Here is a 13,697-nt window from a genome sequence, read left to right as displayed (position 1 = left end):
AAACATGATCGTCTAATGACAGCAAGAAGAAGCTGCGTGTAAAATCTAATTACTAGACCAAGCTTGATCTCTCCCTTGAAACTGGCTCAGATCGTGAACAACATCAGTTGTCAGCTGATCGGCACCATCTCTGTGTTCAAACGCCTCCCGGACCTCCTCACACGCAGACGCTCACAGAGGAAACCTGTACGCTGCATCATAGGTAACAGACCTCACGCGCAGACAGAGGTTAGAGACCCCTCTCACCTCGCTGGTGTGTGTGTGTGTGTGTGAGTGTGTGTGCTTCCGCGTTCGTGAGAGAGTGGGTGAGTTTGTGAGCGAGATCAACTGGCAGCGCTCCCGCACCCTCTCTATGTTCAAACGCCTCCCGGACCTCCTCACACGCAGACGCTCACAGAGGAAACCTGTACGCTGCATCATAGGTAACAGACCTCACGCGCAGACAGAGGTTAGAGACCCCTCTCACCTCGCTGTTCCACGCCTCACGCCTCCTCCTCCTCCTCGACCCATCCTTATGTTCAGTTCTCTTTATTTTCACTTCTGACCCCTCACCTTTCCTCACCTCACTCCGTCTGTCTTTCATTTCTCACTCCTTCTCTTCACCATATCCTCTTTTCTCTCCTACTCTTCATTTGCACTCCATCCCACTTTTACTCCTCACCCCTCACTTCACCCCCCCCGTCCATTTATCCTCACTCCTCTTCACTCCACGCTCTTGTTACCATACCTCCTCCTCTTCATCCACTGCTCCTTCACCCTGACCTTATTCTCTCCCTCCATTCTAACCCCATTCCCCGTCCTACCATTCTCTTCATCCTATCCTCATCTGTCCATTTTAAGCAGCTCTCCCGTCAGCTGTCTCCTGGTTTGATTGACAGCCGGTCGTCCACAGGGAGTATCTAGGCTTTGGCTTTAATCAAACAGTCAGGAGCTGGGGGACTGGAGCAGGTCAGAGGTAGCCCCTCTCCATAGCTCTGTGTGTGTGTGCGTGTGTGTGTGTGTGTGTGTGTGTGTGCGTGTGCGTGCGTGTGCGTGTGTATACGTGTATGTGTGTGTACGTGTGTGTTTGTCTCCAGCCATATCTCTATCGAGGGGGAATGCTCTTACAGCTACTGCTGTTAGCTCCTGAAACCCAATCAACACAGTGTAGTTGATCCCTAGTGACACGCGCCGGGCTGTTAAACATGTTCACTCATGAAAAGCCTTTTCTAACACGTGTAAGTGCCTGTTACAATGTGTCAAAGGTGTGTCAACTCACTGTATTTAACTAGGAATGTGTGGAAGCATGCACTATGTAGTCGAGTGTACAGTTACGGTATGTATCTACCATATGGTGAGCTTGTGGTAGAAGGTGCCTCTATCCACAGATCTCAGATCAGGTTAACATATACCAAGTTACAACCATAACCATCGTCATTCATTTATCCAGCATGCTCTAGATAAAGAGGATGGACCGAATACACAAATATCTGTATCAGTTCGGGGCTTTACTTACTCCATATGGAATCCTTCCTCTCTCTCTCTCTCTCTCTCCTCTCCTCTCTCTCTCTCTCTCTCTCTCTCTCTCTGCTCTCTCTCTCTTCTCTCTCTCTCTCCTCTCTCTCTCTCCTCTCTCTCTCTCTCTCTCTCTCTCTCTCTCTCTCTCTCTCTCTCTCTTCTCTCTCTCTCTCTCTCTCTCTCTCCTCTCTCTCTCTCTTCTGCTTCTCTCCTCTCTCTCTCTCTCTGTCGTCTTCTCCCTCTCTCTCTCTCCCTCTCTCTCTCTCTCTCTCTTCTCTCTCCTCTCCTCTCCCCCTGTCTCCTCTCTCTCTCCCTCTCCCTCCCTCCCCCCAGAGCAGTGTAAAGGACAATTCAATAATAACTGATCCTGAAATATAATTAGCTTTGGCCTATTTTATTTGGGATCCCCTTTCTCTCCTTCTCTAACCCCAGAACAAGATGAGGAGATCGGTAAGATTCAGGCAGCGGTAGCAAGCAGGAATGACGGCCAACGCAGCCACTGCAGGCTTACCTGAAGACCTGGGACAAACACAGAGAGCATCTGGGAGATCAACAAAGACCCCCTCATCAGGAGATACCAGCGTCTCAACCCCCCCGGTTCCCTTCCCACCGCCACATCGCCAGGTTTGACCCTCTAACGGCTAGGGGGGGGGGGGAGGGGGGGGTTCGCAGATCTGTGTTTTCTTTAGCTTTAGCGAGCTCTCTTTGTTCACTGGAATGAATTACGGGCCGTTGCGTAACAATAAGTAAGCAGACATTCTGTGGGAACACGGTCATCTTACTCAAACAGGTTGGAGGTTAGAAGTCACAGAATCTAGGATCAGCTACACTACAGAACGGACCTTAGATACATAGCCGCGGGAAGATGTTTTGATACAATACCCTAATGTGTATCAGTAGGCCTAACATATAGACAAAGATTCAGTTTATAGTAGTCACTGCAGGCTAAACTAAATTCAAATCAATTTACCAAAAATGATAAATTAACTCTTATCTATACAGAAATGAATAAAATAATTCTCAGCATAGAGATCATTGGCTTCTTTCCAATCACAAATGTGCTTGGCCTATACTCCTAAGCAGCCCTGTAATTTTGGGCTGCTTGCTTTGGCATAAGGCCTAGCTGGGGATTACTATAGTCAGCTGTACAACTGAAGGAATTTCAACTTTTGAACAGTATTGTTCGTCGATTTAACTCAACTAAAGGCTCAGGGGTCTGCCTTATTATCAACATTCCACGGCACCCAGTGTGTTAACGCCTGCTCTGGGCCCGGGCAACTAGGTAAACAGCATGCGGGTTAATGCCTGCTCCAGGCCCGGGAAAACATGGAGGTTAACGGTTCTTAGCTCGAGCCCGGGATACCAGGTTTCCTCTATGGATGTGTTCTTGAAATTCGTTCGTGTGTGTCCACTGTTTTTTTTTGTTGTATGAGACACCACTAAATGGGCGATTAGATATACCTTGTTGCCGAACTGCTAGGCCCAAAAGGGAGAAGAGGGACAAGGGGCACTATAGGAGAAAAAGAAGGGTGGGACCCGCCATAAGTAAGGGTCAATGGAGGGTCGGGAGGGCAGTGTACAAGGTTGGGGTTACATCTTTCGTTTGCCTTGCTCGACCCGGGGAAACAGGGCGTTATTCTCCCTCTCAGGGCCCGGGGACAGGTTTAACTGCCTCCCAGGGCCCGGGAAGAAAGGAGAAAAGAGAATTAACTGCCTTAGAACTTCAGGCGCCGGGAACAGAGGGTTACTGCTTGCTCAGGCCCGAGACAGTGGATTAAACTGCCTTGCTCAGGGCCCGGGGAACAGTGGGTTAACTGCCTTGCTCAGAACGACAGAATTTTTACTTTGTCAGCTCAGGGATTTGATCCAGAAACATTTACAGTTACTGGCCCAACACTCTAACCACTAGGCTGCCTGCCTAGGGTGATGTCAGTGAAAAGCAATGCATCTATAATATGTGTGAAGATAATGTGTCTTGAGTATCATTTGAAATGTTGAGACAAGAAGAAGGGGAGGGGAGGGGTGGGTGGCCAAGACATTGGATCTTCTCGCTCCAGAATGCGCTCAGTTCCCCCAGAATGCGCTTCGCTGTCTCCCGCCAGTTCTTGTGCGTTCATAGTTTTTTATTGTGTAAATTGTTTGACCTTTGATTGCTTATTTTGGATCAGTTCCCCATTACATATACTGAGTGTTCGAAACATTAGGTATACCTTGACACAGACCAGGGGAATCCAGGTGAAAGCTATGATCCCTTATTGATGTCACTTGTTAAATCCACTTCAATCAGTGTAGATCAGCGGTTCCCGAACGAGAGGTCGCGCCTTGACCCAGGCCGCACCTGACCGTTGCACGTGAGTCATTCCCACGGTGAATGGCTAAGCCTGCTATGCTATGAAACCACACGCTATCGCAGWGACTTTGATATTACCGGCCACAATTGATATGGTGAAAAACAWTGTGTGGGGAGGCAGAGGCACAGAAACTCACATCGATACCTTCAACAGATAACACTGTGGAACTAAGAAATTGACGCTGTAGCTAACAATCAAGARGACACTGACTGAACCACTCGAATTCCCCACCTTATGCTCTCCAAATGGACGTTAGCCGTGAGGGCCGGGATGCCCGCGCATTGACTTTTGTTCGCTATACATGTCTGGGGATGCTATTCACAAGGACATATTGTTCTGTCTCACGATTCCCGAGCCTGAAAYGRCACAGGGGATGTTCAGTGTGCTGCGTGGCTGTATTTGCGAAAAACAGATTCCATGGGATCAAATGGTGGGCTTTTGCACAGATGGGGCTCCATCTATCATAGGACGGCGGGTTACTGGCCTCTGCACTCTAGTTGTGAATGTGTCTCCCTCTGCCATATGGACTCATTTTATGATACACCCACTGAGCTAGAATGGATACGCCGAGAGCAACTGSTGGGCAAAAGAGCTGAGCGCAGAACTCTGAGATGCGCGGCAGGTAACTTTGATTGTTAACTACATCACGCCCGCCTGTTCGCAAAACTATGTGGAGGTACGGGATCAGAGCAGGACCATGTTCCAATTTGTAAGTCGCTCTGGATAAGAGCGTCTGCTAAATGACTTAAATGTAAATGTAAATGTTCTATTTCACAACGAGGCTCGGTGGTTATCGAGGGGAAGTGTTGGAAATCTGTGTTTAATTGGGAGAAGAACTGTTGTGTAAAATACTGAATCTGTTGACTTTCTGTGTAATGAAAAGAAAGTGTGTCTCTGTGCCTATGTAACAGACATTTGGGAAACTGAACGAACTGAATGCAAGCATGCAGGGTAAATACCAACAAATTATACAGATGAGTGACCGAATCAGCGTGTGATCCAGGCTCAGTTGACATGCCGGTAAGTGAAACCGAACAGCTGACGGGAGCTRTCATGTGACCGAATGCTGCAGACAGCGCATTCACGCGTCATTATGGAAGAGTTTTGGTCCCTCCGAGCATTAAAACACATGGTACGCTGATTCAGTGCTCTCGTCTGCATTAAAACACATATCGGTCCAGGTTGGAGGTGACAGGAGAGATGAGGTGCACACTGTCGGCCACGCCCCCTGACTTTGAGAGGCTCCGACGCGACGTGCATCGACCATCTCATTAGTTGTGGTGAGATAAGAGAAATGATGTCACACTAATTTGCGATTGACTGTTATAGCCCCACATTAAATGTATATGATGGTGAGTTGAGAATACAATCAGAAATACTGTTAGAATGTTTTGCAATTGACTGCCATAGCCCCAATTAAAAAAGTCAACATTGGCTGTTTATTAACATCATTTTTTTTCACATGATTGTGGTCGCGAGAATTTCCGGATATCAAAATGGGGTCGCGGGCCGTAAAGGTTTGGGAACCACTGGTGTTGACGAAGGGGAGGAGACAGGTTAAAGAAGGATTTTTAAGCCTTGAGACAATTGAGACATTGATTGTGTGTGTGTGCCATTCAGAGAGTGAATGGGGAAGACAAAAGATGTAAGTGCCTTTGAAAGGGGTGTGGTAGTAGGTGCCAGGCGCACCGGTTTGTGTCAAGAATTGCTACGTTGCTGGGTTTTTCACACTCGACCGTTTCCTGTGTGTATCAAGGATGGTCCACCACCCAAAGGACATCCAGCCAGCTTGACACAGCTGTGGGAAGCATTAGAGTCAACATGGGCCAACATCCCTGTGGAACACTTTCGACACCTTGTAGAGTTCATATCTCAACGAATTGAAACCGTTCTGAGGGCAAAAAGGGGAGGTGCAACTCAATATTAGGAAGGTGTTCTTAATGTTTTGTACACTCAGTGTATGTCACCAGTAGTACATTTACTGTTAATCCTCATCATTTGGTTACATACATTTATGTTAATGCATGGATTAATTAGGCCTACGGTCACGTTGCTACACAAGTGAGAAACAAGTTTGGGTTTATTCCATACAATTAGTTTCCTCATTTTTTTCATTGTATTTTGTTTGGAGAGCTCCATGTGATCATGTGTCTGGTTTCTCTGTCCTCTAAATGTTGACGGAGCTGACGGCGCCCGGAGGACGCTTAGAAGTAGGCTAACACAAAGTGCCCGTTTGGGGATGTCTGATTTCTGATTGTCTGAACTCACCACCACTAAGCTGAGCTTCTCAGTCATTTCTTTTTCACCTCACACAGTAAGTCAATAAAGTCCGTTTTTTTAATTAAATCCATTGTGAATGATAATAGTTCCTCGCCGTRTTTGAAAAATATTTTCTAACACTCTGCCCCTCGATAATCACCAGGCCTCGGTGTGAAAGAGCTAAATGTAATGCTCTGAGGATCCCATATAACCAGTGGAAACGTCATAAAATACCTGAACACATTTCCCATTGTGCACAAAAACAGCTGAGTCTGTCCCAGGCTCACTGGCCCGGGACACTCTGACCGCCTGGAATAGGCTAGTGGCCCTGAATAGGCTCGTTGATACAATGTTGCACTTCACTAGCGATAGCTCAAGTCATGACAGATAGAAAGGGAGGCAGATAGAAAGGGAGGCAGACAGGCGGAGTAGAAAGATGAATGCGATTGAAAGAACCTGCATTTTCAGTTTTTATTCGTCAGCTTTATGTATTTGTGCTTAGTTGACAATGGAAGTAATAGGCCTACTGCTACATTGGCCYATAGGCTATCTCTTAGTTCCATGCGCTCATTTSTTTAACCACCAATGGATCATGGTRTATCAACGTGTCCRTATGACAGAGGCTGGTGCTCTTGCATTAGTTGAATATGAACTTTTAGATTTTTATCATTTCGATTCCCATTTGTGTTATTAACGACGTGACAATGATTTTGAGAAACAAAAACGTTATTATTGAAATGAAACTATTCCACGAAACTGGCACGCAGAAACTGGCACGCAGGAACTGGCACGCAGRAACTGGCACGCAGCTCGGTAGAAATGGCAGGATCAATTGTAAGCTTCCCTCATCTTGACACTCACAAACGCACGCGCCGCCTAGGAATAGACCATTGTGAACAGAGCGCACATTTCTTTGTACTGCATAATTACAATGGGTGGGTGTGTGTGTGTGAGAGAGAGAGAAATAACGAGAGCGGTGTTGTAACTAAGATTGAGCCTATTAAAACTGAGCACAAATGAACAGCTATGAGCTCCATCGCGGAGAGAAGCCAACACCTCGATCTAGCACCAGTTGGTGGAATGCGCCACTTGTTGGGCTGTGCCCTACACTGTGTTGCTTGCCAGACTAGTGGGATGGTATACCGTGTTTGACATGGGCAGGAGCAGGCCTGCGAGGGCGAGAGAATGCCACGTTCCTAATTTCATATTGTTCCCATTCCCTTTTCGCCAAGTTTAGAATAGAAGTGGAAGACTATTGCGAGCGCTGCTCCAGATCACTTGATATCCACCACAAGAGGGAGAGAAGAGGGAGAGAAGAGGGGGAGAGAGAGAGACTAACTCAACTGTCTATCATACAACAGAGCGCGTGTGACTCCAACCCTCCGCAGCTGAATAGATCAGACCATATCACGAGAGCACTGCTTACAAAACAGAGCTGAGAGCTCACCGTGCAGAATGGGGCCCGTGTTTTTCTCTCTCCCCTACTCCAATCGCATGATCATTTATATCAATAATGCAACGGATAAAYAGTTTCRTCGYTTTTTTATTGCAACAACACAAATGCAGCACACATTCTTGCAGTTTTACCATCTTAGGGGGGTAAGATGGTACCCCTGGTGGTAAGCACCCCTACTTCCCGCAGGTGKGTTTATATCAAACCAAATCAATTCAAATTGTATTTGTCACATGCGCCGAATACAACCTTACAGGGAAATGCTTACTTACAAGCCCTTAACAAACACTGCTTTAAGAAGTGTTAAATAAAAAAATAGAAAATAAAAGTTACAAATAATTAAACAGCACCGGTAAAATAACAATATCGAGGCTATATACAGGGGATACCGGTACAGAATCCGGTGCCGCTTGTCGTGCGGTAGCAGAGAGAACAGTCTATGACTAGAGTGGCTGGAGTCTGACTATTTTTAGGGCCTTCCTCTGACACCGCCTGGTATAGAKGTCCTGGATGGCAGGAAGCTTGGCCCCAGTGATGTACTGGGTGATACGCACTACCCTCTGTAGTGCCTTGCGGTCAGAGGTTGCCATACCAGTCAGTGATGCAACCAGTCAGGATGCTCAGGTGCCAGCATCGGGGCGGCAGATGGCCTAGTGGTTAGAGCGTTGGGCCGGTAACCGAAAGGTTGCTAGATTGAATCCCCGAGCTGACAAGGTAAAAATCTGTCGTTCTGCCCCTGGACAAGGCAGTTAACCCACTGTACCTCGTCAGTCATTGTGAATAAGAATTTGTTCTTAGCTGACTTGCCTAATAAATAAAAAAAATCTAGGAGCAGATTAATTCTACTCCCATGGGAATGGGATTTATATATATATTTTGTTTGCCTTTCAATTTAATTTACATTTACATTTAAGTCATTTAGCAGACGCTCTTATCCAGAGCGACTTACAAATTGGAAAGTTCATACATATTCATCCTGGTCCCCCGTGGGGAATGAACCCACAACCCTGGCGTTGCAAGCGCCATGCTCTACCAACTGAGCCACACGGGACCACGTGTGGTCCTTTCACCTCCCTTATCTCACCTCACTTGCTCACATTGTATATAGACTTATTTTTCACTGTATTATTGACTGTATGTTTGTTTTACTCCATGTGTAACCATGTGTTGTTGTATGTGTCGAACTGCTTTGCTTTATCTTGGCCAGGTCGCAATTGTAAATAAGAACGTGTTCTCAATTTGCCTACCTGGTTAAATAAAGGTTAAATAAATAAATAAATAAAAAATGGATGAAGAGAAGAGAGGGTCTAAACCAGACCCAACTCTCCCTGTATCCTCTCTGTAAAACATATACAGTTGAAGTCGGAAGTTTACATACACCTTAGCCAAATACATTTAAACTCTGTTATTTAATTTTTTTTTTTACAATTACTGACGTTTAATACGAGTAAAAATCTGATTTGTAGGCCTCCTTGCTTGCACACGGTTTATCAGTTCTGCCCACAAATGTTCTATAGGATTGAGGTCAGGGTTTTGTGATGGCCACTCCAATACCTTGACTTTGTTGTCCTGAAGCCATTTTGCCACAAACTTTGGAAGTATGCTTGGGGTCATTGTCCATTTGGAAGACCCATTTGTGACAAAGCTTTAACTTCCTGACTGATGTCTTGAGATGTTGCTTCAATATATCCACATAATTTTCCTACCTCATGATGCCATCTATTTTGTGAAGTGCACCAGTCCCTCCTGCAGCAAAGCACCACCACAACATGATGCTGCCACCCCCGTGCTTCACGGTTAGGATGGTGTTCTTCGGCTTGCAAGCATCCCCTTTTTTCCTCCAAACGGTTCTATTTTTGTTTCATCAGACCAGAGGACATTTCTCCAAAAAGTCAATCTTTGTCACCATGTGCAGTTGCAAACCGTAGTCTGGCTTTTTTATGGCGGTTTTGGAGCAGTGGCTTCTTCCTTGCTGAGCGGCCTTTCAGATTTAGTCAATATAGGACTCGTTTTACTGTGGATATAGATACTTTTGTACCTGTTTCCTCCAGCATCTTCACAAGGTCCTTTGCGGTTGTTCTGGGATTGATTTGCACTTTTCGCACCAAAGTACGTTAATCTCTAGGAGACAGAACTCGTCTCCTTCCTGAGCGGTATGACGGCTGCGTGGTCCCATGGTGTTTATACTTGCATACTATTGTTTGTACAGATGAACATGGTACCTTCAGGCGTTTTGAAATTGCTCCCAAGGATGAACCAGACTTGTGGAGGTAAACAAATCCTTTCTTCTGAGGTCTTGGCTGATTTCTTCTGATTTTCCCATGATTTCAAGCAAAGAGGCACTGAGTTTGAAGGTAGGCCTTGAAATACATCCACAGGTACACCTCCAATTGACTCAAATGATGTCAATTAGCCTATCAGAAGCTTCGAAAGCCATGACATAATTTTCTGATTAAAGGCACAATCAACTTAGTGTATGTAAACTTCTGACCCACTGGAATTGTGATACAGTGAATTATAAGTGAAATAATCTGTCTGTAAACAATTGTTGGAAAAATGACTTGTGTTATGCACAAAGTAGATGTCCTAACCGACTTGCCAAAACTACAGTTTGTTAACAAGAAATTTGTGGAGTGGTTGAAAATCGAGTTTTAATGACTCCAACCTTAGTGTATGTAAACTTCCGATTTCAACTCTGTAGCCTGTCATATGGATGTGCATGGTAAACATGTTGGAGACTAGCGAGAGACAGTGAGATATTGTCTTATGGATTTTGTCTGAGATAGTGCGATGTAAATCGTTGGAGAGTCAACACTCCATGTTTGAACATTACACGCTGGTCTGGCTCAGCAGGTTCCTATTGGCCCTTGTCAACAGAACAATCAAACCATGTCGCTTTAATCCTTTTGTGGTCTTGACTTTTGTTTGATGGTAATTCATTTAGCATTGTATTTTAGTGTTTACCGTATTATACAGATAATCATGTTAGTAAACAAAGTAGAATCTTTAGGCTACAGAGGAACAGTGTACCGGTTCCTACTGAAGTCAAAGTACGGTCTTTATCTTGTACATGTACTTAAAAATATTTCTCTCTCGCTCCCCCCCTCCTCTTTTCCTCTCCACCCTCCCCTCACCCCTCTCCTCCCCCAGGTACACGGAGGTGGCCAACAACGTTCAGAAGGAGGAGACGGTGTTGAGTGTTCAGTTTGTGCTGCTGGACTGTGCTCCCCTGAAGTTCAGCTTGGTGCAGCACTGTAACGAGTGGCAGGGCAAGTTCACCCAGCTGCTCAGCCTCATGGCCAGCACCAGGCTCAAAGAGCTGCACGTCTTTCTGCAGGAGAACGCTCTCAGGTGGGTGGGGAGCGTGGGTGGTGGAGGGTGGGGCCGGGAGTGTGTGGGTTCCACTTTATAAAAGGTTAATGAAGAGTTTATGGGCCTTAAAGTTGAAAGTGGGACCAGTGTGTCTGGTGGAAAGGCATATGTGCGGCATGTAGCTATATTATAGGCCTTTTGACCTGTGACCTGTCATAAACGTTTTATCTGCAGACGTCTTCAGAGTCCAGAAGATGTGTACTGTATGTGCTGCTAGTGAATGAGAAGGGTCAATGAACTACTRTGTGTGTGTCCAGGCTGAGCCAGTCCCCTCAGTCSCTGGTGGAGCTGGGTGAGAGTCTGAAGCTACTGGAGACACTACAGGGAGACCTTCAGAAGATAGAGAGTCAGATCCCTCCCATCCATGAACAGTTTGCTATCCTGGAGAAGTACGAGGTCACCGTGGACCAGGCTGTGAGTAGCGCAACGGACGCACACACACCCAGCCCCCACCCCCTGTTTTAACACCCCCCCCTTCGCTCTGTCTCTCTCTCCCCAGGTCCATGAGATGTTGGAGGCTCTGAACGGGGAGTGGGTGTGGTTCCAACAGGTGGTGATAGACAGTGACATCATGCTGAAGAAAAACAAGGACAAGTTCAAGAGCAGCCTTATCTTCTCAGCAGAGGAGTTTAAGAAGAAAATGCAGACTACTGTCCAGACCTTCAGCAGCTCAGGTCATCTGCTAGCACAAACAGCCATACACAGATATCTCACAAACAGCCATACACAGATATCTCACAAACAGCCATACACAGATATCTCACAAACAGCCATACACAGATATTGCAATTGTGAGACATTCTGCACAAAGTCTGTGCAAGGGCGTCGGTCGCCAATGCAGTGACTTGATTAGCTGCTTAGCTACCTTTTGTAGCTACTAGTTTACTGACATAGCTAAACGTTAGTTAGTTAGCTAGCTAGCTCTTCCTTTAACAGTTACTGATATGAAAAGCTTGCTTAGCCTGTTTGAATTACCCTGAAGTTGTTGACATGCAGCACCAGAATTAGGAGGAACTGTTATCAGAAATCAGTCCATGAGTCAGCATGTTTCTCCACTATCGCTACCATGTAACTTTGTACCGTTGGGTCAGCTAGCACTACAGTAGCTTACTAGCTAGCTTTTGTTGGAAGCGTTCAACATTGTGTGTGMAGCACTWGCTAAGTAGGTAGCTGGTTGGTTAGCATCGTTTCAGTGCCTGGTTCAGCTAGCAAGCTAAATGCTGGACAAATTCATGCTAGCTTTCGTGCCCATTGTCAAACATGAAACACAAACGTTCTTAGCTGGATGTAAAATGGTGGGACTGAGACTTCCTCAACAGAAACATGTCCACGTTATTGACAGATTTATTGTTCTAGCTTAGATACATTTTGAGGCAAGAATGGGGTTCAGAACAGACGATGTGGCCTAGGTAATATTTTTGAATGTTAGACAGCCCATTGTAGCCGGACTACTCTTCATCTATCCCACTGTCCGTTGCGAGAAACGAGACAGATCAGTGCAGGCGGAATCGACAATGTGGCTACATACTGTACAGTACAGTAGGCTACACACACACAGGTTTGCACGCAGACTGTATAAGGACATGTCAGTAGCACCATAGGGTAGTGTGTGTGTGTGTGTGTGCGCCTCGTTGGTGTGTGTGGGGGGGGGGTCTCTTGTCTTGGTTGACAATGATCTTCCCAGCTGGTCCATGACATCTCCCCCCCAGAAGGCTGGTCGACATGTTCTCTGTCTCTCTCCACGTCTGACATCTCCCATTCTGGCTGTGCCATCCTTCGTTGTAGGAGACTTTTTCCCTTACTTTTGTTTATTCTCTTATTTTCCGTTTCCATTAAAAATCTGATTGAACTCGCTGTTCCTCCTCCACAGGCAAACACACACACACACACAAACACACGCGCGCGCACACACTTCTATGACTCAAAACAAGACGCTGTGCCAAACCGTATCAAAGACGACAAACCTCCTGTCCTACTTTTCTTTACCTCCCTCTCATCCCTTTACTCCACTCCCTCGCTCTCCTCTCCTCTCTCTCTCCTGTCCTCTCGTGTGATGTCTCATTGTTTTTGTTCATGACAGAGTTACATATCCTTCCCATCTCTCCATCTCCGGGCTCTCTCTTACACACTTTGTCTCACCACATCTGAATCGGAAAGTTTTACACGTTCAACACTCTTCGGAATGTGAACCATTCCCCTCCTCACTGTGGGGAAGTTGTGCACGTTACGTTGTGCACGTTAGAACAGTCAGATTTATCATATCAAGTTCCACAAAGTCACCTCACTTGTGTGTTTTCCCAATTCTATTCCACTGTTCTACTCCAGAGCTCCTTGAAGGTTACTTCTCTCACCCCAGCCGTCCCTTCTGCTCAGAACCTGTTGAGAAGAGAATGGGGGAATGTTTAGAAGGTGAAAACAATGGCTGTGACTGTAGCACTGGGAAGGTTAATGAGGCCAGCAGGCAGCTTTGTTCTCTGGACATTAGTATTCAGGCCAGACCACCTCCCCACACCACACACCACACACACACACACACACACACACACACACACACACACACACACACACACACACACACACACACACACACACACACACACACACACACACACACACACACACACACACACACTCTACAATAATTGCACAGTACACAGATGCGAGCACACACACAACACACACACACCACATTCTACAATAATAGCACAGTATACACACACACACACGTACATACACACACAATAATATCCCAGTCAATTGGGTCA

The 13,697-nt window shown here is 46.1% G+C and overlaps 2 protein-coding genes across 2 annotated transcripts in view; both read left to right on the top strand.

Moving 5' to 3' along the window:
- The window catches only part of LOC112070380 (dynein axonemal heavy chain 2-like), a 74,933-nt gene extending 72,921 nt beyond the window's left edge, over positions 1 to 2,012 (top strand). The window contains exons 17-18 of the mRNA XM_024137799.1: positions 91 to 202; positions 1,930 to 2,012. Coding sequence (XP_023993567.1) covers positions 91 to 202; positions 1,930 to 2,012 — 195 coding nt within the window. The remainder of the gene's footprint in view (positions 1 to 90; positions 203 to 1,929) is intronic.
- A 5,699-nt stretch (positions 2,013 to 7,711) lies between these two features.
- Positions 7,712 to 11,940, top strand: LOC139024290 (dynein axonemal heavy chain 2-like). The gene is made up of 5 exons (XM_070438947.1): positions 7,712 to 7,749; positions 10,711 to 10,911; positions 11,190 to 11,346; positions 11,432 to 11,606; positions 11,915 to 11,940. The coding sequence occupies exons 1-5, from the start codon at positions 7,712 to 7,714 to the stop codon at positions 11,938 to 11,940; spliced, it is 597 nt and encodes a 198-aa protein (XP_070295048.1).
- Positions 11,941 to 13,697: the final 1,757 nt, after the last annotated feature.

The sequence above is a fragment of the Salvelinus sp. IW2-2015 genome, unplaced genomic scaffold (assembly GCF_002910315.2).
Source record: "Salvelinus sp. IW2-2015 unplaced genomic scaffold, ASM291031v2 Un_scaffold1307, whole genome shotgun sequence".
Classification (NCBI taxonomy): Eukaryota; Metazoa; Chordata; class Actinopteri; order Salmoniformes; family Salmonidae; genus Salvelinus; species Salvelinus sp. IW2-2015.
Note: the sequence above shows the minus strand (reverse complement) of the source record. Positions and strands in the feature narration are given on the sequence as shown.